The sequence below is a fragment of the Motacilla alba genome, chromosome 2, assembly GCF_015832195.1.
Source record: "Motacilla alba alba isolate MOTALB_02 chromosome 2, Motacilla_alba_V1.0_pri, whole genome shotgun sequence".
Classification (NCBI taxonomy): domain Eukaryota; kingdom Metazoa; phylum Chordata; class Aves; order Passeriformes; family Motacillidae; genus Motacilla; species Motacilla alba.
The window spans coordinates 96,008,852-96,021,969 of record NC_052017.1 but is presented as its reverse complement, the minus strand read 5'-3'; the positions used below and the strand labels follow the sequence as shown (position 1 = coordinate 96,021,969).

At 37.0% G+C, this 13,118-nt stretch overlaps 1 protein-coding gene across 1 annotated transcript in view; it reads left to right on the top strand.

The window, feature by feature from the left end:
* Positions 1-13,118, top strand: part of DOK6 (docking protein 6) — a 241,383-nt gene that overhangs the window by 172,125 nt on the left and 56,140 nt on the right. Inside the window, exon 6 of the mRNA XM_038130235.1 lies at positions 7,822-7,960. Coding sequence (XP_037986163.1) covers positions 7,822-7,960 — 139 coding nt within the window. The remainder of the gene's footprint in view (positions 1-7,821; positions 7,961-13,118) is intronic.

The window sequence follows — 13,118 nt, the reverse complement described above, 5'->3', positions numbered from 1 at the left end:
AATGAAAAAATACTATTCACTCACAAAATGAGTCCCCCTAGAAGTCTCCCTATAAAAGGGAAAATTTTTAGGGTATCACATCTCTGCTCAGAAAGACTAGCAGTGTATTCATCAGACTAGCACATAAGAGTTTGTTACCATGGCTGCATGTATGGTCTTTAAAAGATTTGTAACTCAGAATGCATTAAGATCCTCTAGGTAATATTAGAGAAGGACTGCTGGATTCCTCTGAGTGGTGGAGTTCCACCTACCTGGCAGCAAATCATCATCAATCATTTCCACTCCATCTGTGAATGTTTTCCTTCTCAGAATTGCAAAATGTTTCTATAAATGGCCTTAGTAGGAAAGCTACACTGATAGTGTGGAGATCCCTTAGTTCATTTAGTTGAAAACACTGTGAATGACTCAAGAAGCACAAGATCTAACCTTGAACAAATCTTCAGGGCTAAGCTCCATGATCAAGCTACTGAGCCACATCAGAGGTGAGATAATATTCAAACTTCCCTGTATTAACTCAGGCCAAATTCGAGGATATTCAAGCATATTCAAGACCTATGTAAAGTTTCCCACCTCAGCTTAAGTGCAAAAACATGACAGTAAGTGTCATAGAGGAATGTCTACGGCTGGCAATTAGTAGGTAGCATGCATAATTGCTTTTTCTTGTTGTATATTCTTGCTGGTAAATAACCATGATTAAGGGGGGCAGGCAGACACCTCATATATAAGAACTTTTTCATGATTTGCTTCTCAGATCATAAAATTTTCAGGTTGTCCTTTTGGCGCTCCAGATAAAACTCTAAAATGCTGACAATGAGGCATGGCAGTTTAACTCTTTATTCCTGCAGGGAATGTGTAACAGACCACACTCAGATTCTCTGTTTATTCCTTCTGGATGTTGCACTTTGCACCATTTCTGTGCTTTACCTTGGTGATCCTCATTTCCCAAACAGAGATTTTTTACAGAACTTTTTCCCTGCTTTCACCAACCTTGTCCCAGCTTTGGGTCTCTCTGACCACGTCTGCTGCCAAAGTCTGCATACCTGAATCATTTACACTTAGTGCAGGTTTTCTATTAATTGTCTTCTCTCTGCTTCACCCATAGAACTTTCCTAGGTCCCACACATATTCTGTTTATGAAGATACCTTTTTTCCTTATGGATTCCCCCTGCAAATTATCCCATTTTTGCCTGTTCAATAGTAAGTTAGAAATTTTTATAAGGATTTCCCTTTTTTTGCCTTTGTTTTTTCTATCCTTTCAACATAGAAGTTGACTTACAATTTCATAAAAACATGCATAGTTTATTTTTCAGTTGTCTAGATAAGCTTTCCTAGGCATAAAGGGAGCTTTTTATCTAAATATGCTCTTGCCACAAAGAGTTTATTTGCTTCCCTTACTTTTTTGTTTTTGTTTTGTTTTCTCAGAAAAGCCCAAGTTTGGCAGGAAGCAAGCTAGCATGTGTTGAAGGCTGGAATGAGCAAAGAATTTGGACCCCCAGGGAAGCTTTGCATTCATTTCATAGTGAGGTCTGCTGCTTAGCTGGCCTGTCTTTAGTGTATGCTGTGTGTATCGTCCTTGCACACAAAGAACAAACAGGATTTCTGTCAAAATGGCTTAGCTCAAGTTAAGATAAAAACAAACAAGGAAAGAACAAAAGTTAGATATCCACAAGAGAGATAGTGTTTGTGTGTCTCCACTGATAATCTAATTAAATTGGAGGCAAAATTGCTAGTTTCCACTACTTTTAAAAAAATCAAAGCTGTAGCAACACAAGAAATAAGTGTCTCAGTTCAGAGTTAGATAGTGCATACCAATTAGCTCTTTTTCATGACTGACAGCCACAGCTTCAAGGCTTTAAAGAAAGGCTGACTTTTATTTATTACTTGTCTTAGAAGTAACAGGCCTGGTCCCATTTGTGCCATCTGACCAGCTTTTTTGGAATACAGGAAATGAGCATTACCTATCTAAGCACTTGTGAGATGGATCAAGGCAAAGCTCAGAGGTCGTGATCAGGGGAGTAGAACCCAGCTGGTGGCCTGCAGTCAGTGGCATTGCCCAGGGACCAGTTCTGGGTCTGGCCTAATTCAGCTTGTTTATCAATGACCTGGACAATGGAGAGAATGTACCCCCAGCAAGTTTGATGATGATGACACAAAACTGGGGGAGTGGCTGATACAGCTGGAGGCTCTGCTGCCATTAAATGGGACCTTGATAGGCTGGAGAGCTGGGTGGAGGGAAACCAAATGAGGTTCAACAAGGGCAAGTGCAGGGTGCTGCACATGGGGAGGAATAACCCCAAGTAGCAGTGCAGGTTGGGGGCTGACCTGCTGGAGAGCAGCTCTGCAGACAAGGACCTGGGAGTCCTGCTGGGTGGCAAGCTGGCCAGGAGCCAGCAGTGCCCTTGTGGTCAGGAGGGCCAATGGGACCCTGGGGTGCTTTGGGAAGAGTGTGGCCAGCAGGCTGAGGGAGCTGATCCTCGCCCCTGCTCAGCCCCAGTCAGGCCACATCTGGAGTGCTGCGTCCAGCTCTGGGCTCCTCAGTACAAAACAAGGAGCTGCTGGAGAGGGTCCAGCAGAGGCCACAGAGATGATCTGGGGTCTGGAGCATTTCTCTTGTGAGGGGATACTGTGGCAGCTGGGCCTGATTAGTCTGGAGAAGAGAAGAATGAGAGGCATTCTCATCAATACATATAAACATCCCTAAGGTGGGTGCCAAGAGGGTGGTGCCAGACACTTTTCAGTGGTGCCCAGTGGCAGGATAAGGAGCAAATGGCCATAAACTGAAACACAGGAAGTTTCACCTCAGCATGAGGAAGAACTTATTTACTTTGAGGGTGGCAGAGAACTGGAACAGGCTGCCCAAGGAGGTCATGGAGTCTCTCTGTCTCTGGAGACATTTAAAACTCAATGGGGCAAGTTCCTGTGTCATCGGCTCTTGGTGACCCTGCCTTGGAAGGGTGAATTGGTCCAGATGATTTCCAGAGGTCCCTTCCAATTCTAAGAATTCTGTGATTCTGTGATTTTATTAACTTAATTTTTGGGCCTTGAAGTGTCTGAGTAAACAGCTCCACTCTTTTAATGAAACCATTTTTCAAACTCTAGCTGTGGAGTATGCAACAATTACATCCAGTTTGGTACTGGACATTATGCACTCATGATCTGTTCTCATTTAAGAATTTAAAGTCTATTTCTATTTCAAGAATTGGAAATGCTAAAGTACGATAGTTATTTATTACCTATTAGTTATTAATATTTATAGTTATTAGTAGCAATTAGTTATTAATAGTGAACTTTTTAATGATGTATTTTGAATTTCTATTTGAGGATGATTACCTCTTTTTAGTTATTTGTATGTAATTTGATGAAATTTTGAGTATACAAATCAGCCATTATTTCTTTAATCCTAGATTATTTGTTGATTTAAAAAAATCATTAAAATTCATTTAAAATTAATATGTAACTATATGAAGAGCTAAAGTTTTTTTTTTTTCTACTTACAGTTGTAAGTTATCTTTTATTTTAGAACAAGGGAACAATTTTTCTGGGCATTTCAGTTTTCATTCAACATTCATTTTTGTGAAAATAGATTTTACCCCTAATGGAAATAGTGAAGCTGATATGTCAAATTCTTGTCTTCTCATACAGTTGCTGAATATTGCACTGTTAAACTTTTAAGATATTTCACCGGTGACATGACAGCATGAACTTCTATCTGGAAAAAAGTACTTTTTATAAATGGTGGTCAAGTCAATGAAGTTTCCTTTCTGAAGGGAATTCTACATGGTTAATACACAGTATTGATTCTTATCTAAAAGGCAGAAATTACATAGTGAGCAAAGGCAGTGGGAAACCATTGTATGAATTTGGGACATGTTGAAAAATGTCTGTCAGTAGTGGTGGGAAAAATCTCTATGACTTGAACAGAAATTCTACCTTCAATTAAAAGCTAGAACTTTCACTGCTGGTCTCTGAATCCAGCTTGTCCTAGGCCAAAAGCTGAGCTCTCACATTCCTCTCTATTCTCTCTCCTGGTTCTTGAGCCAGATCTGCTAATGGAAATAGTTGTGAAAATCTGCTGCAGTATTTAAAGAATTTTAAAAATTGCAACTATTTGCAGAACTGTTTATCTAGTTGTGTCACTGTCTGTCCAGTTATATCATTCTGTAATAATGTATGAAAAAAAATGCACTTTCCTATTTCAGTAAAAGCACTTCATACATTTTAATGCATTGAATCCTTAAATATCTTAAAGCATAGGTTAATGACACCTCTGTTTCAAAGTTGAAAAACACAGAAATAGATCGGCGTTTTTCAAACACCCGCAGAGTGCAAGTCTCTCATAAAAAAGTGAAGTATACAAAATCAGTGACATTTTTCTGACAGTGAAGGTCATACCAAATTGGTAGGACTGCGCTGCTTAACTGTGACAGTACCAGGAAAAAAGAGGCCCAGACCTTTGTCCTGCCTTTTTCTTGGAAGTGATTTTAGGGCATGTAAAAGTTATGAAAATGTTATTAAATTGGCAACTGATCAACCATGTATGCTTTGAACATAGAGAAATTAACAAGACATTAGCAAGGCTAAACCTCCTAAAGTGGAGCTTTATAGGGACAGTTATCTGACATCTAGAAGAGCCATAGAGATAATAGCTTTTTGTCCAACAGACTTTGTTTGGACTATTAATAGAACAAGACAAGTCTTGTTTCAGCTCATGGGCTTATCTATTCCTGTTAGCCAAAACCATGTAAAGGTTTTGCTTTTACAGCAAAACCCTTAAGCTTCAGAAAGCACCTTTTCCCTGTCCCCATCTTCATTATTCTTTGGAGCACTTTTATTTTAGTCTATGTTTCCTTGCTCAGGAAAGACTGAACCTAACCCTAATGAGGCTACTCATCTTGGTTTGTGACTAGAATAGAATAGAACAGAAAAATAGGTGGGACTAGACTGGACTAGACTAGACTAGAAGGTCTAAACTCAGATTTTCACTTTACTTCAGAGTAATGGAACAATGCTCTGAGGAGATGAACAGGAAAACTTTACTATGGCAAAGGGATTCATCTCCTTGGGAGATGGATTATTCATAAGAAGTTTAAGTAGAAGAAAGAAAGTTTTATGCTAAGAATTTTTGCAGCTTTCACCTGGTTCAGATGTGCCAAGTAACAACTACTTACTTCTTTGGGGCATTAAGTCCTATTAAACTTCAAGTCAAGCTAGGGGAATTCAGCACTTTAAAAAATGATGCCCATAATTCTCCTCCACCTCCAATTTTGAGCAGTTGTGTGCAGACCATCCATCACTAGCCAGGGAAGCCCTCACGAGGAGGCTGGTGGCAATGGCTTTCCAACCCTGGTGTGACATGTCCCCCACAGCTGAGGCTGGGAGGCAGGGCAGTGTCCTGTGCAGGGGGCGAGGGGCCATGGCAGTGCCACAGCCTGTGCCGGTGCCTCCAGCCAGGGACAGATCCTGCTCTGGCAGGCAGTGGGGGTGGTTGGAGTTTGCATGGTGAAAACTGGCAGCTAAGTCCATAAATGTTAATCATGCCCCATTTCCTGTTTTTTTCCCACTTCCTTGCTTTTATCTCTGTAGGATTTTTCATCCTCTGAAGCCAACAAAAAGATCATATTTTTCTTCAGTTTCTGAAACCCCATCCTTTTTTCCAGACTTTCCATTTCACGCTGTTTGAATTTTATTAAGATCTCTTTACACAAAAGCAGAGTACTGGCTATATGATGCCCTGAGGGATCTGAAAGGCTGTTGCCATAATGTCACAAAACTCTGGGGACATTTTATTTCCACCAGAAGCTCTTTGGAGGACTCTGTCTAAGGATATAATATGTGTTAAATGTTTACAGCAGGGATCTTGATCTCCATTGGAATTTAATACAAAAAAGCTCTTTTTTAAATCTCTTAATTAGCACATCACATTAACACTGATTAAATAATACCTATCTATAAAATGAATTTTATTTTATTGTATTTCTACTTTTCAATGAAGAAAACTGGTATTATTCCAGAATTATGGATAATATTGTTAATCATGTATTCTTAAAACTATGATTTTTTTTTTCAATAGCTCAGTTGATCATTACAAAGTATTTTCACCAGGTATTTTCCAGAAACACCTTTGTTCACTGTTTCTGCCTCCGATACTTTCTGTTCTTCCCAATCACAGACATGCATAAATTCTTTGTACAAGGCTCACAGTAGCATGTCTCTTCCAATGAACAGGAAAAGATTTTGTAAGTGTTAATGAGGTTTTTTTTTCACTGGTCAACCTTGAAATCAGAAGCAACTGCTGACCTCTCAGCAGTCCCTTATATAGCACAACAGCCCTATTCAGATAACTTTTTAAAGGAAGCCATATCCTAAATTGACAGAAAGATAAGTCTCATGAAAAAAGTATTGTGTTTTGAAAAAGCTGCAGTATAATTGTGTGTGTGTATGTAATATAGTAGGACATATATTTAAGTTATTATTTGATTAAAATAATATAGATCTGTATGTTCATTTGACGGGAATTTTTTTGGTAAAATTTAATGCATGAATAATCCTACAGAATATGGGATGCAAATTCTAAAGATAATATTTAAAAACCCCTTTGAATGTTAAACTATTTGGCACACATTTTTCTAATTTTTTTTTTTTTAATTCTGTAAGTGTTAGGCTTTCTGGGACCGTGCTGAAGGTGCTGGAATATTAAAAATTTTGTTTTCTTAAAAATAACGTAAGCATCCAAAACAGTAAAGGAATCTGATGTTTTAAGGCAAATCAAAATCTCTCTATTGTTGATGCACGTTATGCATCAGTGACTCAAGTCAACATTTTTCTGTCACGGATAACTGAAAATCTTAACAGGTGGTATCAGACCAAATAAAAAGGCATTTTGAAATTCCATTTCTGAAACTGCGAGTAGTCTATAAAAATATGTAAATTAGATATTGATAATATAATGGAAGTACTAATATAAATATGTTGCATTGCACCACTGGTTAACAGCATGTACATCCTCCAAGTAATCGTCACACAACAATCTAACATTATTTCCTACTCCTATTTCCTGTATTTCCCAGACCTTTTGGTCATTGTATTTACTATGTACCACTCTTCTTTCTCTGCATAATGCTGCACTGATATCACAGATAAGGATACCAGCAGTTTCTCCCTCAAAAGAAGGAAGTAAATTTTATTTCTGGAGGGATTTTTTTTTTAATTATTTAATCTTCTTTTACAACTGTTCTTATTCTCAAATGGACTGAATGGCTTTTGTTATTCCCAGGATAACTTTGGATGCTACCTCACATAAATATACTGACAGAGGTAGTAATAATTTAACCCTTTTAATGCTGTCTTTCAGTGCATCATCTGTAGTAGATTAACCATAATGGCATTTTTAGTTGGTCAATGTTCTCTTAAAATGCCAGCTTTTCAAAGTCACAATGTACTACGTATTTCTGGCATCAATTGGTTAAAATAATTAAATTTAGCTCCCGCTTACTGGTGCAGACATTTGGAAAAAATGACAGAAATAACTGACTCTATTACCTCAAGTTTTTATTCCATGCTAAAGTTTCTTTTTCACTATCCAGATGATGATTAAAACTGAATTTTAAAAATATGTTAATCAAGTTCTGCCCATGTCTCGGAGTATGTTTTTCTCCAATGCTAAAAATAACTGCAGATGTTTGGTGTTCGGAATTTCATAGTTTAGCTACATCTCTAAAGTTGGCATTTGCTACTGTTAGGTATGCACTTTTTGTAATAGTTAGATAAAAATTACACAATACTCATTTTTTTCCTTTCTGTTCTGCTTAAATCTCCTTGCAGGATGTGTGACACAGGAGAAGGGCTGTTCACCTTTCAAACACGAGAAGGAGAAATGATATATCAGAAGGTCCATTCTGCAACACTGGCAATAGCTGAGCAGCATGAAAGATTAATGATGGAAATGGAGCAGAAGGCAAGGGTAAGGTCCTTCTACCAAAAGTCTTAAAACTCATAAAAATTGGTAATAAACCAAAGTCAGTGGATTCAACTGTAACAATAGTATCAGCTGTGTGGCTAAGACAAAACAGAGTTTCAGATTTATGTACTTTCATGGTTAGGGATCCTTGGTGTCTTCTGTACAATGATCTTTTGTAGGTGTTTTTTTGGATCAGGGGATACCATTAGACCAGAGATCCATGGTCACTTTCTCTGAAATTGGGGGCTCTGTTACTCAAGGATTAAACTTTTAGCTGTTGTGTTAACTACTGATGAATGAGTTTTAATTGCTCCTCATGGCCTCACAGGTGGGAAAAAAACCCAGTACAAACACTTCTAGGTGACAGCAGACCTGTTTTGTTTTTTCTTAACCCCTAAAAGAAATTATTTTATAATTTCTACATTATAAGTAGCAATGCAGTTGAGTTGAAATGGAGCTATTTTATTATTTTGTGTTTAAAATTTCCAGGTTGCACAAGTTTTGTTTAAGTGACTACTGTGGAAAAATTTGGAGTTCTTTTAAGACAGCAAGAAAAAAGCTTTCCCTGTTTGCTTAGAAGTAGAAATGGTCTTTAATGGTTGTTCTGGAAATCTGACTTTTGAGCCAGGGAACCTAGTCTGCATGCTTTTCTTCTGAGATGACCATGATTCTCTGCATATCTTCCTCCACTGACAGAGATTTCAGGTTAATTGTGTCATTTCCTTCTTTTCCTCATCCACGCTGTACGTGCCTCCAGTCATGCAAACATGACTTATATGGATCTATCCCCCACACTCCACCAGTGTCAAAATACCTTTCTCACTCTGCTGAGACAAAGTCTCTTGCAAGGACCAACCTAAGATCTGCAGTGTTCAACTTTTCTTAATTACTCCTCAGAGAAAACCAGTCAGAAAATGTTAAGGGATGGAAGTGGACCTTAAAGATCATCTAGTCCTAACCTCCCCCATGGGCAGAGACACAATTTTCTTTATTCACTGAAAAATAAACTAAAAAAAGACTTAGATTTCCGTGTCAGAAGTCTGCTGTGTTGAATGTTCCTCTCAGACTTTTTGTGTGTGTTAGGAGAACCTGAACTGAGAAGCCATAAAAATGGCCTGGTTTTGGTGCTTTATGAAAAAAGAAGATGAATTTTTCAATAAAATTAGACAAAGTAGGAGCCTGTGCATAATAGTTGAGATGCACAAACTCTGGACAGTAAATGCACGAAGAGGAGAGTTTACAATCAAGATTAAAAGGCACAATTGCTGGAAAGTCCAACACAAGGTAGAATAAATGGAAGACTATTTGAAGAAGTAATCTGCTAGCAAAAAACCACTGCATTCTACTGGGCAGAAAATGATTGAATAAGGGGAAAAAAAGCAGGAAAAATGCATCACTATTTTATAATGTGTTTGCTTTTAAAGTGTCTACACTAGTAACAGAAATCAAAACATTTTCCTGCTGCTGTAATAAATGCTTAGACCAGGATCATACAAGATTTTCCTTTTACAGAACCATCACTTTCATCTCTTCCACCCATCAATTAGCAGCTTTGCTGCTTTACAAAGCCATTTCCATTCTGCCATCAGATGACTTCCTTGAAACCATATTTATGAAGGCTGTGGCCATATGGTACGTAACATCAAACCCCGAGCGAGAGCAGGCTGGGAAACAGAAATGACTCATCAGCCACACTGTGTGTGATGTACTTGTCTTCTGCATGAGGCTGTGCTGTGATCTGCACAGGGAGATCAGGAGAGGCTCACATAGGCTGCTGTGTAAAAGAGGCTGAAAAACCTGTTGATTTGGTGCTTCAGCTAATAAACTAATGTTAGTTTGGATTTGGAAACTCTGCTGCTTCTGACTGGTAGGGTGCTGGACGTTTAAGGGATCATCTGTGTCATCTGCAATATTTGAGTTTTAAGTACATGTTACAGTCCATTTATCAAGTGTTACTGTATCTAATTCCAACAATTTCACCAAACACCTATGTGTATTTTTTCTATAAGATCTGAAATTGAAATACAAGCAAAAGAATATTTTAAATCAGGGATTTAGTGGGTTTTCCCAAAGCTTGACATTTGATCTTTTTATCTATAGATCTACACTTGGGGGATTTTGCTCTTTCCTGGCCCTTTCTGTAATGAACAGCTAAAGTTTAAAAGTGTTGAATTAAATCTCATATATATACATACATAACATAATTTTTTAAAAGTAAAGAAAGGTGAATTCTCTATCCATTATTATACAGATCAGAAAAAGAAAATATATGCAACAGTAATAATTACTTATTTCTTCCAGTCATTAGAAGTCATTTATTAAAAAGGACACCTGTGAATATGTATGTTCTGTCCTAAATGTTAATAGGTTTTAAGTAATAAATACACTGAAGATTCATTTAATTTTTACCAGATTGTAATATATAGTATAAAAAAGTAGTATAATCTAGTAAAACAAATGAATACAAATTATAAAAAAAAATAAAGTGAATTTTTTTACCAGAGCAACTTTGATAAGCTATAAAGATTGTGATTAACTTTCAAAGTAAATGCACAAAGTACATCACCATGAAAATACAAAAATAGAAAAAAAAACACCAAAAAAACAAAGTACAAAATACTTCAAAAAAAAAAAATCAGAAACAAATTATGGCAGAAGAATAAAGGTATTGCCTTTGGGCAATTGCAGGTATTTGTGTATGGCCTGTGCCTGAGCCACAGGACACATTTACTCTTTTTATGGAAGTCCCTCCATCTAAAAATTCTGTTTCAGAATGCTCAACAATAAATTCATTTTTATGCTAAAAGATCTTTTGCCCAGGCCAAGCAACATGCTGGATAACTGTTAATAACAGAGAGACATGAGAAGGAAACTAATTCTTCCCATTACCTTTGAAAGTGCATGGGCTGGAAGCAAAAATGTTCTGTGGCAGCTTGTACAGTACCAAATCTGCCTCTTTGTCACCTCTAGCAGGAGAAGCCACATCAGTTTAAGCAGGCAGTCATGTGCACTCTTTCATCTTCTGCCCATTTTCCTTTTGAATTATAACACTGGAAGAAATTCCTGAAATATGAGATCAGTAGTCACTGGCATGGGTGTGGATTTAAGCTGGTTATTGGTTTTACTGAGATCAAAGCAGACTGGATTTTATTCAAAAAATTCAGCAAAGTGGACATTGATCTAATTTAGCTCAGGTGGTTTTCTTGATTGAATTTGAAATGTTGCATTGGCAGAGTGATAGTGCTTTATGCTTGCTTTGTTTGGAACAATAAAAAATTTAGGTCAATGCTAGCACTTAAATTGAAATTATTTTCAAGGAAATTGTTACCTGTATATTCCTTTTTTATAGTTTTTTACTTTTTCAATGGATCACTGTAATACAAATGATAATTCTGTTTTGTAGGTTATTTTATGGGAGAGAGGGCAATATTGCAGTGGGTTTTAGTGATTTTAGTTCAAAGATAACAAATTAAAAAGAACAATGACAATCTTTCTCTTTACATGCTTTTATTTTGTGCTGTTGTGTTACCCACAAGAGAGTGTCAGTAACTTTTCTTTTATCACCCAAACAAACCTCCTGGTTTTTCCTCTATCCCTCCCCCTCTCTGCCCTCTGACCCCTTGTTTGTTTGGTTTTTTTTTTTCTCTGTAGCATTTAGAAGTCTGTTTGGATTGCTGGTCTTGAAATTACTGTGCAAAACAAAAGTGTCAGCCTCAGAAATGACCTGTCTCCCCCCTCTGGCTGTAGTCTGATGTTGAACATGGGACATCATGTCTGGGTGTCTAACAGCCAGCTCCATCACCCCTCCCCAGTCCCCACATTATACTGCAAGCTCCTTCCACTTCCTTTCTCTTAACTTAGGTGCTTATCTGACTGAGCCAATTCAGTTTGCTAGTTTGGAAAAAAAAAAAAAAAACAAACAAAAACAAAACAAAAAAAAACCAAAAACACCCACGTAAAAGAAGCAGGCTTCTTCAGGTTTACCAAGCTGAATTGGCTTACAGAGGCAGCTGCAAAGCATTGGATCTTCTCAGTTGTCCTGTCCTAAGGAGAGAAAAAGAAAAAAGAATAATTCATCTCCCATAAATGCTTCGTCTAAAAGAAGGCTGAGTATCCTTCACTTTGCCATCAGGAGATGATGTTGGGTTTGGTGATCTTTTTTTTTTAAGAATTGGTATTCAGATGGTTTTTACACACAAGCGTATGAACAGTTGTTCTCAGCAGCACTTGTCTGTCTAACCTCTTCACCAGGATGACAACACGACATTGGAATTTTAATTCCTGATTTTCCTTTCTAATGCCAGCTTTGATCTGCTGCCATTTAACTTCCACTGAAAACACTTCTAATGTAGCTTCTGCCCTCACTGTTGTTGAAGGGTAGAAAATGGGAGGTTAAGAGCTGTAGATTTCTGATATTAGGACTACACATATGAGGGAGGAATTCTGAGGAAATACTTATACCTTTGTAGCTCTACAAATTACTTCTTTCAAGAGCTGCCAGTAAAAACTTATTGAGTATTCTCAAAAGAATAAAAATTTACAATATGTAAAACAATAAGCCTAAATAAGATAGCACTAAAGTCGATGTTAGCCAGCTGAACTTAATTGAACATCAGTAAGACTGAAAAGTAAATGCAGGAATAAATTATAATGGTCCAAGTTTCATAACTTATTGTCTTTGGAAGTTTCCTATAACATTTATTTTACTCTAGACAGCAGAGCTAAAAGCCATTTTAGATTGTGATCTCTTTAACATTTCCCAAAAGATAAAAACCCTTCTGAAACACTGCATTGGTATATTTCTATTGTCATTATTTACAAGTCTTGTCTTTAAAATTCAACTTAATAAAAGTGAGTCATCATGATAGATTTCTGTTATTTAAAAAAAAAAAGATAATATCAATGAGTTTATGTATTATTTCTTTAAAAGACTTTATTAGCAGGCAAATAATGAATCTACCAAAGAAGACAAATATCAGGCAATGAAACTGGGCTTAAGAAGATGTTGAAGAGGAAGGTAGTTAAGATATAAGACTGAGAGTAATTTTATCTTCCTTATAAGGAACAGGATGAGGAAGGTATTTCACAAGACTGGTCTGATAAATATAAAATACAGTATTGTCTAAGTATTAATGAAAATATAAATAGAGGTAAAAATATT